The sequence below is a fragment of the Henckelia pumila genome, chromosome 4, assembly GCF_033568475.1.
Source record: "Henckelia pumila isolate YLH828 chromosome 4, ASM3356847v2, whole genome shotgun sequence".
NCBI classification, from domain to species: domain Eukaryota; kingdom Viridiplantae; phylum Streptophyta; class Magnoliopsida; order Lamiales; family Gesneriaceae; genus Henckelia; species Henckelia pumila.
In genome coordinates, this window is record NC_133123.1 from 202,866,128 (window position 1) to 202,876,341 (window position 10,214).

Genomic DNA, 10,214 nt, shown 5'->3' on the forward strand with positions numbered 1-10,214 from the left:
AAAACAATGTCACGTACAAAGGATTAAAATACTAAACACCTTTTATCACTAATTTGGGGACCACTAGGAAGTTGAAACAAAGAAATTTGAGTGTAGGAAATTAAAAGAAAGAAGTGTCTGGGTTTGAGAATTTTATAATAATTTGCCCTAGATATTTTGTAAACAAAATTTTTTTAATTTAAATTTTTGGAGCAATCATTGAATATTTTCAGTGTCAAGTATTCCCAAAGAAAAAAAAAACCTTTCCCCATTTCGTTATCTGTTTTGATGTCCAGTGGTGGATGCGGCAACAACTGCGACGGAGCCACCTCCGACGCACCGAAGAAGAGGCAGCGCGTGGATACCGACCCCTGCCTCTCCTCCGCCATCGAATCGTCTCCCTATTCTCTCCTCCCCTTCGCTTCCGCCTGCGGTGGCGGATTCAACGACGCAGCAACCGCTGACGTCATCCTCCGCCTTCACCCCGATCGCCGAACTCCGATTTTTGTATCTTCCGACGCCTCCTCCGATACCAAAAGTCCCCCCGCTACCACAGTCGATCGGTTCGAGATTCAGGTACACCTTCATTCTCTCGTTCTTCGCCGCTCGAAGTATTTCGCTGCGTTCCTGTCGGAACGGTGGCAGAAACAGGATGATTTCTCTTCGAATAGTTCTGAAAATTCGCGAAAGCATTATCGATTTAGTCTCTCGGTTCCGGAGACCGCTGATTCCATCGACAATTACCTGAAAGTTCTCCAGCTGCTTTACTCCGATGATTTGTTGTCCTCGATTGGTAGCGTATCCACGGTGCTCAGTATACTTCCGATTGCGCTTGAATTACTGTTCGAGGATTGCATCAAGGCATGTGTTAAATTCCTGGAGGCAGTGCCGTGGAATGAAGACGAGGAAGAAAAAATATTGGATTTGATTCCTTTACTGAGTATTGAAGAATCAAAAGAGCTTCTTGCTAGGGTTTCTCCGGAGAAGAGTGATTCATCAGAGGAAATGCTCCAAGGGTTAGTACGTACTGCAATCAGCAATATCCCTAGCATGGCCTCCTCCCGGAAAGCCTTTGTTGTGAAGCTGCTGAAGGATTTTTCCTCGAAGGAGTTAGCAAGAAGGGTTTTGTACAAGGAGTTTGAGAAGAATTTGAGGATTGTGAAGCAGGCCATGGAGGAGTACTCGAGTCCCGATTTCAGAGCAAATCGTCTTGCGCCGGAGGCGATTCAGAAGGTGAATTTGTACACTGCAATGAATTATGGGAAACATGTGTTGTGGTTGGTGGAGAGGATGCTTGAGCTGAATGTGGCGGACTCGGCTGTGAAAGCTTGGAGCGAGCTGACTTGCTTTACTGCAGACTTGCACAAGGCGTTTCACGAAGGTCATTGGAGAAATATGCTTCCGGGACTTCCTTCTGTTGTGCTTCGGTGCACTTGCAAGCTTGCTAATGCTGTTGCAACGGGCAGTGTTTTGGCCACCAGACAGGTTTGCTCCCAAATTTAGCTATCTTTATCTTTCAGATATCAACCAATGTTTTGCAGGACATCCTGATTCAATAGTGATATTGTCTATTCTATTTTCTTGGAGCTGTATATTGATTATTGATTTGGGGAGGAGTAATTGTTGTGTACTCTTTTTCCTAGTTCCGTTCATGTTTTTATGTGCTAGAAAATCCATCACATGCTGTTCCGCTACTTTTTATAGAACCTGCCAATTTACACCTTTAAGTGTGCACAACAGGTGAGAATGAATCTTGTTAGATATTGGCTCCCGGTGTTGATAATATGCAAGGACAAAGACAGAGAAAGTGTGTCATCACCTATGGGACCGAATCACAAAACACTCTACCTCGAGCTGGAAGAAACATTCTTGAGAATTATATCTACTCTTCCTATGTCAGATTCTCAAGACTTGCTACAGCATTGTCTTCCCTTTTCAACTCGTGTCGGTGATGACTGCCCTCATTTGGTTGCGGCTTTTACTACTTGGTTTCGACGTGCGAACAGACCCCAGCAGTTTGAATTAAGTGAGTGACGATGCAATGTGTACATAAAAGCTTGCGAGCTACTGCTTGAATGGTGCATAAATCTTCTGCAATGCAAGTCAGTACAGACTGCCTACATAAATCAACTCGAAGGCAACCATTTAAGATTATTGACTGGTCCCAAACTTCTGTGTCGTTTCTGTTCTAGATTTGAGTTGTAGAATTCAGAAACTTCTTTGTTTTAATCATGAATGTACAGTTTTACGTGCTTTTCGAGCCTATGTGAATACTGTAATACCCGTTCCAATTCCAGTGCTGCGTTTTGGTTGTATGGTTCAGACTCTTAGCCATCTATGTGAATGCTGTTAACACCCGTTCCATATTGGATTCTAGAGACTAGAGCTGAGCTGTGGTTGTATGGTTCAAAGACTTTTTGCAATCCGTATGAATACTACAAGACCCTATTTTCCAATTAGTAGAATGGGAGGAACAGCTTCATAAGAAGGTGCGAAGGGTACTATTGTTCGTTAGCATGATAAAAATAAACTGAATTTTAAGGCTAGGTATGACCATACTTGGGCAACTTATATACTGTTTTTGGCGAATCTCACCTGATTCTGTCAACGTAATGGAATACGAACCTAACGAGATACTACAAGAAAGCTTAAACCTTGGAAAGTGTCTGGATTGGTAATGTATATCTAAAGTTCCAAATTCGTTATTCCACGGAACATTAACATGGCATTAGAAGAAATATAGTCTGATTAGCATTAACACGGCATTAGAGGAAATATGGTTTCATCAGACTACACAAGCTTCATCGGAAAGAAAAACTCGCCAACAAAAACAAAAGCTAGACAGGTTGGACTTAGGACGTCAAGTCTTCATGATATTTGGCTAACTCTCCATTGTTACAGAATTAGAGATTTTATTGTCAGCTTTCTACACCTACATTGGGTTAACGGGATCAGTGATCTTTTTGCTTTAGCTGAGGTTGAGAGGGCACAGAATCCTACAGTAGACCAAACCGAACTGTTGGAGACAAAGAAACAAATTACATTAAGCGCCTTGCGAAGTTTCTGGCTGTTCCATGGTAAGTTCGAGCTAGCAATCCAACTCCTATCCCGACGCCAAGGCATACACTGAGGCCAATGCCTACACCAACTCTTACTCCAGCATTGAACCATGATAATTCTCCATCTTCACCTTCGAAATACTCCACTCCAGAACATGGACTGCAGTTACCTTCCTCGTCCAGTTTGTATTCTAGGCCATTCCGGGACTGCAAAATGCACAGTGCAGGAAAGAGAGTCAGTGGTTACTTCTAGTTTTGCTATCCTTTAGTGTTTGAACAAATCATACAAGGAAAAACATTCAGAAACTAGAATTTGAAAATGAAGAACTTGATGTTAGTTCATTAAAAACGAACAAGTAGATAAAACTTGGTCAAGTTTTCACTTTCTGTTTTGCTTCTTCGAGTTCAAGAAGATGATAACCACACAAAACCAAGAACCACATCAATTCTTGCCACTAAAGTAATGTTTGTGATTGCTTCCAAAAATTGCTCATGAGCTCTTTCTTTCGCAAAATTTTCATAAGCACTTGTTGGAAAAAAAAATTGTGAAAGAAAAAACTTGCACACTTTTTGAAAGCAATTCTAAACACTGCCAAAGGTCTCGACATTATTGAGAGATGGGCACATGCATTGAGAAAGCAACCATGGGTAAAGTTCACTTCTCCAAGGCCATATATACCGTGTTACCAGTGAACCCAAGCTGAGGTTGCATTGGCTTGAATAATGTAATGTCACCATAAACACAAGCCGGTATCAAAGTTCCAAACACGGGAAGATCCCCAAGTTCCCTCGATTAAAAAACTGTACTATTATATAATTTCTCTAAAAATCCCATTTCGAATTCAATTACCACTGTGAGGCGATACTAATGTTTTCATTTATGTTATCATCTGACTAGGTGACCCCGTTGAAAATTGCATACCATGTGACATAAAGATATAAAGACCTATAATTAAGATTATTCTGCATTGAAACATGTGCCATCATCAATTTCACTATCCTGGAATTCCAGGACATGTTTTTAAATATGTCCTAAGATTTGTAGTACCAGAAAGATTTTCTGCAAGAATTGTTCATTTTTGCATTCAGCGACCATGCAAAGGCCAATATTTGATAAAGAAGAAAATCCCACATTCTAACAAGCAAATAAATAAATCAAAAGGGTTACCAAAATCCATTAAAGCTACAATTTTTGTGAATTCACTAATCCGATGACAGGTACCTGGACTCCGGAGGCAGCCGAGTAATCATCTTTCTTGCTTAAAATTGCCTCGTATTCTGGTATCGAATCCAGCATCCCTATCCTCTTTTGCTTCTTCCCGTGACCAATCTGCAAAGTTTTAGTCAATATAACAGGACTACTTGAGTGGCAACCAGCCACATAAACCTCGATAGCCGGCCAAATCGAATCCAAACCGGTGTGATGATTTTGATTCCCCTTCAAAAATCCAGCCCCCACATGTACATCTGACTCACAATTCATACTCCAACCCTGCCAATGGTTTTTCGACTCACCGATGAATCCATTGCTAGGACAGAACTCTAACATCCCAGAGAGAACCAGCACATCTTTACAAAAAACCTCAAATTTCACACTTCCTGCCATCCTGATACTATCAGTACTCACAAATGTAACCTCCACGGATCGTTTATCTAATCTGTCCCTTTTCAAAAGGGATGACACGCCATCAGCATATATGCTTGTCCTAATACCATTGATCTCTAAAAGAGTATCTTGATTCAATGGAACATAGTGTAGTGTAAGACATTCAGGAGTTGAATCATCTTGAATCACACATTTGCTTAATCTAACATAAAAAACTCTCAAATCAAGCCATGCTAGAGATGCCTTGTTGTTGATTCCTTGCTGGTGAGAAGCGTGCCTAATGATAGTGTTGCCATTTTCGACAACCCCGTTTTCGTGGTGTTCCTCATCAGAATCCTCCATTTCTCTCAAAGAAAACAACACTTCCTCTTCTTCGTTGAAATCCATTGAGCTCACTCAATGTAATGGATCGGGGGAAGTACTTACGGAAGTGGGAATTGAGATTTTTGTATCTGGAAATAAGACCTGTAAAAATGCCAGTAGAGCAATATGAAAAAGATATAAAACAGGCGTTCCACGCATTTCAAGAAACAAGAGCAGACAGGACAAGCCAGTTTCCCAGAAACTACGAAGAAATACAGTTGAAAGAACAGAATTGTGGACAGGAAAGAGGTGGGAAATGAGCAAATTTCTCCAACAAGAAACCAACGGAGTTGCTTAAACCGACAGAAACTTTGCAAATTTGCACGAAAGAAACACAGACATGAGAATCACAAGGAAAACCCTTTAAGGAAAGAGGTGATAGACGGAAACGAAAAAAAAGTGAAAGGCTTAGAGGTTGAGTACGAGAAAAATGGTTCCCCTGATGCAAAGATTTTGCTTTTATTGTTGCATGAAACAGAAAGTAAGAAAGAAATCTATGAAGCATATATAGAACAAACCAAGAATCCAGCAACCAACTTGCCTGATAGAAAAGAGCCCGAAAATAAGGATATAAAGTAGGTTTTAGGGAGAGATATATATGAAACAGTAGAAATTCTTAATAAAAGAAAACTCCAAAAAGCACAGTAGAAAACCAACAAAATTGATGACTTAAAAGCCGAGGTGTGATTTCTCCAAATCTTTTACATTAATTAAGTTCCTTATGCACAAAAGAAACTTGAGAACAATGGCTTGACCTTCATGATCAATCGAGGCATTAATGACAAATGTAGAACCAAAAACTCAACAGTGAAAAAAACACTCAATATTTTTTACCACCTCCCGATACGCCACAAAATGTGATTATACCTCAGAAAACATATATGATTTGGAAAAACAAACTCCACAAAAAACATTTAAAAAAAAAATACCCAGTACTAATAAATGCAGAACCAAGAATCCCAGATGCTTTCTGTGCGAAGAAAAAGTTTCCCACCTTGTAAAAAAAAAAAAACCCAAAAATCACAATTGAATATGACGAGAGAATGAAATAAAAGCCCATTACTGCGCCATAATTAAATGTGATAAGAAATCAGAGAAAACACAGACTCCAACAAAATAGCCATCACTATACGACACCACACCACACCCTTCTCATTCAGTGACACGCTAGCAAACAAACCCCACCACCCAGCAAACCCCCTAAGGCGTGAACCGTGTGCTTCCTGCTTGCGCTGTTGTCATGGAATCAAATCAAATAGAACCACATTTATGCGTTCAATACCGCAAAATTTCCTAGGCATTTCACCGTCTCAACAAATTTCTCTCGCATTGGATTGGGACCGATGCTTACATGTATGTCAATAAATCAAATTTTATATATCAGAAAAAATTCCCAAAAAATAAAAATAAATATAAAGAATCATTTACTTATACATAAAATTCAAAATCATGATATATAATAACAAAATATTCTTACGATATCATCTGTGTACATGATGTTGGTGACACAATTAATGGTGGCTTCTTGGATTGCTTCAAGCACATGCATGGCGCCGTCTGGTATAAGAACCTCTGAATTTAAGCAGTGAAAATATAAATTTAATGATAAAAACATCCCCCAACTTTTTACCAAACAAATAATTCAATACTATGGCTTCTAGCAAATAATATTAATGCCCATCCTGGGTTGCCTTCGTATCCGAAATTCAACCCGTTAAAGATTACAAATATAAATATTTTAAAGGATTCATTTCTGCTTCGGCTTGTATATACCTAATCCTAAACCTTTGTCTCGGTTGATGCCTAAATTGATGAGTTTGATCCGTAAAACAATTTTTTCTTTCTTTATTTATTTATTTACATTCTTATCTTATAATAATAACTAGCATCTAGGTTAATTCATGGACTTAGAGCAGTAACTTATATTTTTTTTCCCCAATTTTAGGATTTTTTTCACCATATTGTTGACGTGACATCAGATACGTCAACAATATTTATTCGTTGATAAATGTTATTTTTCGGTATCATTTAGATGAAAAATAACTAAAATTGAACAAATTATAAATAAGTGGGCTAAGACCATAAATCAACTCATAATAAAAAAAAAATGAAATATCTATAGGTTGAATAATACTAAAGATACATTCAATATCGCGTAAATCGATTATAAATTAAAATTTTGTTATATTCAATGTATAATGAGATTTGAAAAAAAAAACTTTTATATTGAATTTTTTTATGATGTAAAATTTAATATACAAATATTGATGTCACTCCTGCAAATTACAAGGCATGTAAAGTTATTTAAACTATTTATATATATGAAAAAAGGTTATTGAAACAATAATGATTCAAAGGGGACTGATTCCATTTCTGATCATGAGGGGTGGGCTATGCCTCCTTCGTCCTCTTTGATTTTTGATGTTTTGTTTCTCGATTTGGGCTAAACATGAATTAAGTTCTCTTTGAAAAAAAAAAATCATACTTCTAGTTCTATTATAATTTATTAAAAAACATTTCACGACCAACAAAAGACATACATCAATGAAAATATTACAAATATGGATTTTTTTTAGAGAAATGAGATCATAAACTTCAAATTCATATCTTTCATGCATGTTTTTTATAATTATATATAATTAATGTATAGATCATGTTTATATAATTAATGTATAGATAAATTACTTCAAAAAAAATAAAATTAATGTATAGATAAATAATATATGTATTTAATCTACGATTTCATCAGTAATATCTTGAAAAGTCAACAACCATTGCCCGACCCACACTTGTATAGATGATTTCTCCAAATCTGACCAAAACAAATTGAGTCCAAGTCAGACTCCTATGCCACTCGAACCTATGCTCGTACCTATATAATCTACCTCTCTAGCCAATAAAATAGATATAGTAAAGAAAAACTAATGATAATTTTTTTTAAACATTTCCAAACACAGCCTAAATCTTTGGGTAAAATTCATAATCATCCCTCATATTTGAATTCAATTTAAAAATCATCCTTGACCTTTAAAATGACTTCAATGTCATCCCTCATATCTCTTTTGGTTAAAAATAGGACAAATTATTCGCTTTTTATAAGTTGTTGGACTTCAATGCCCTTTAGTTTTTATTTTATTTTATTTTATTTAAATAATGTAAAAAAATTATTATTCAATATGAATGAAATAAAATATAAAAGTTTTGATAAAAATAACTAATTACATAAAATAAAATAATAATTTATAATAATATGTTGGATGCAATAATTGCTTCTGCTATGAGAGCGATCAAACTGTGATGCATGAGCTACTGTATGATTTTAATTATTTGAGTTGCACTATTATCACCAACTATAATTTTTTATAAAAGCGATAAATGTTAGGTATATAAGTGATATCAGAGCTAATGTCACGATTTCGATTCACATTAATCTCAAGGAATACAATTGTTGAGAGATGAATTATTGGGTGCAAAGATTAAAATTAGTGGACAAAAAAAATTGAAACATATATATAAAAAATAGGATACTTATATATTTTCAAATAAAAATATAATAATATTGATAAAAAATAAATATTTATATACCATTAATTAATAATAATAGTTATAATACTACAAATAATATTTTTTTATAAATATTACAAAATAAAATTATTTTTGTTAATATTATCCTATATTTTTTTACGTATATGTTTTAAATATTAACCACTAAATTTTATTTATTTATTTTTTATTTTAATAAATAAAATATTTTTTGTATTATTTAAATTAAAATTATTTTATATTATTAGAAAACATTAATTTATTTTATATAATTAGTTATTTTTATCAATATTATTATATTTTTTTTGAATCAACATTATTCAAATTATTTAAATTAAAAATTTGTGAATTATTTAAATTAAAATTTTATTATATTATTAGAAAACATTAAACAAAAGGGAATTTAAGTCAAAATTGTAAAAGATAAATAATTGATCTAAAAATAGAGATAAGGATGATAATGAAGTAATTTGAAATGTGAGGGATGATTTTGAAATTGGTTTTAAATGTGAGGGATGAAAATGAATTTTACCCGAGAAAACACTGAGATTAATGTAGTGTTTGGGAGCGTTTTTAGAAAGCACTTTTCAACTTTTCTTTTACAAAATTTTATGAAAGAAAAACTAAAAAATACTTCCTAAACACTCTCTAAAAAACTACCAAAACATAATACTCTTCCAAGAGACCGAAATTATGATACACTGAATCCGAATTTAAGCATACTTAATTAGGTTAAATCCTTGTGTTGTAACGATAATAATATAATACGACAAAAAAATCCATGTCTAAACACCACGCTGGCTCGGCCCACTGGTCGAGGCCTTTGAAATTAATTAAGAATGTCCATTTGTTTTTTTTATATATAAATATATACAGTGTATATAATTATATAATATTATATAGGAAATTTAAAAGGTGACAAAAATAGATTTTTTAAAAAAAGTTTAAATGTTTTATTGGGAAATTGCGATTTACGGGAAACAGCACGTTAACAAGCCTCCTCGTCATGCAAATATCAAACGCGTGGAATGCTGACATACTACATGCAAATTTCACCACATTAGAATTTTAGTGGTTATTTTGTTACAACTTACAACTAGAAATGCAAATGAACTGAACTTGTTTGTGAGTTTTACGAGCCCATTTGATAAATATTTTATTCGTATTCGAGCTTATCAAACTCAAGCCGAATTCGAACATGTTCGAACTTTTTTTTCGAGCCGAGCTCGAGCCGAAATTATACTGTTCGATAGTTCGCGAGCCTTAATATTTAATTAATATAATATAATTATATAATAAATATATATACATTTCGAACTTTTTTCGAACATTTCGAGTTTTTCGAACCATAATATCCGAATAGTTCACAAATAGGTTCGAATATTTCGAGCCGAACTCGAACTCGAACTTCATTTCGAGACGAGCTCGAGCCAAAATATTTGAAATTATCGAACTTCGAATCGAACTCGAACTCGAATATACTCTTATCGAGTCAAATTCGAGCCTTAAAATTTTACCATTATTCGGTTCGATTCGATTCGTTTGCACCCCTACTTATAACGGGTCCGGGCAAAACGTTTACACTATCCAGATTTCAATTTCTTTTTAAAAAAATAATAATAATTTGAGATTACATGTTCAAATTAATTTTTTTTAAGAGATTA

At 34.7% G+C, this 10,214-nt stretch overlaps 2 protein-coding genes across 5 annotated transcripts; one reads left to right on the forward strand and one right to left on the reverse strand.

Annotated features, from left to right (window-relative positions):
- Positions 1 to 232: 232 nt before the first annotated feature.
- On the forward strand, positions 233 to 2,361 carry LOC140865206 (BTB/POZ domain-containing protein At1g63850-like). Its single transcript, XM_073269769.1, has 2 exons — positions 233 to 1,464; positions 1,720 to 2,361. Exons 1-2 carry the CDS (start codon positions 268 to 270, stop codon positions 2,011 to 2,013), a joined length of 1,491 nt encoding a protein of 496 aa, XP_073125870.1. The 5' UTR covers positions 233 to 267; the 3' UTR covers positions 2,014 to 2,361.
- Positions 2,362 to 2,696: 335 nt separating this feature from the next.
- LOC140864547 (uncharacterized protein At1g01500-like) lies at positions 2,697 to 6,689 on the reverse strand. 4 transcript variants are annotated; one of them, XM_073268803.1, is made up of 3 exons: positions 6,485 to 6,689; positions 4,261 to 5,109; positions 2,697 to 3,245 (listed from the first exon to the last, which is right to left on the reverse strand). In XM_073268803.1, the coding sequence occupies exons 2-3, from the start codon at positions 5,029 to 5,031 to the stop codon at positions 3,018 to 3,020; spliced, it is 999 nt and encodes a 332-aa protein (XP_073124904.1). In that variant the 5' UTR covers positions 5,032 to 5,109; positions 6,485 to 6,689; the 3' UTR covers positions 2,697 to 3,017. The 4 variants fall into 4 exon arrangements, with proteins under 4 accessions (XP_073124904.1, XP_073124906.1, XP_073124905.1 ...); XM_073268805.1 differs by lacking the exon at positions 6,485 to 6,689 and adding an exon at positions 6,290 to 6,321; XM_073268804.1 differs by lacking the exon at positions 6,485 to 6,689 and adding an exon at positions 5,937 to 5,979.
- Positions 6,690 to 10,214: the final 3,525 nt, after the last annotated feature.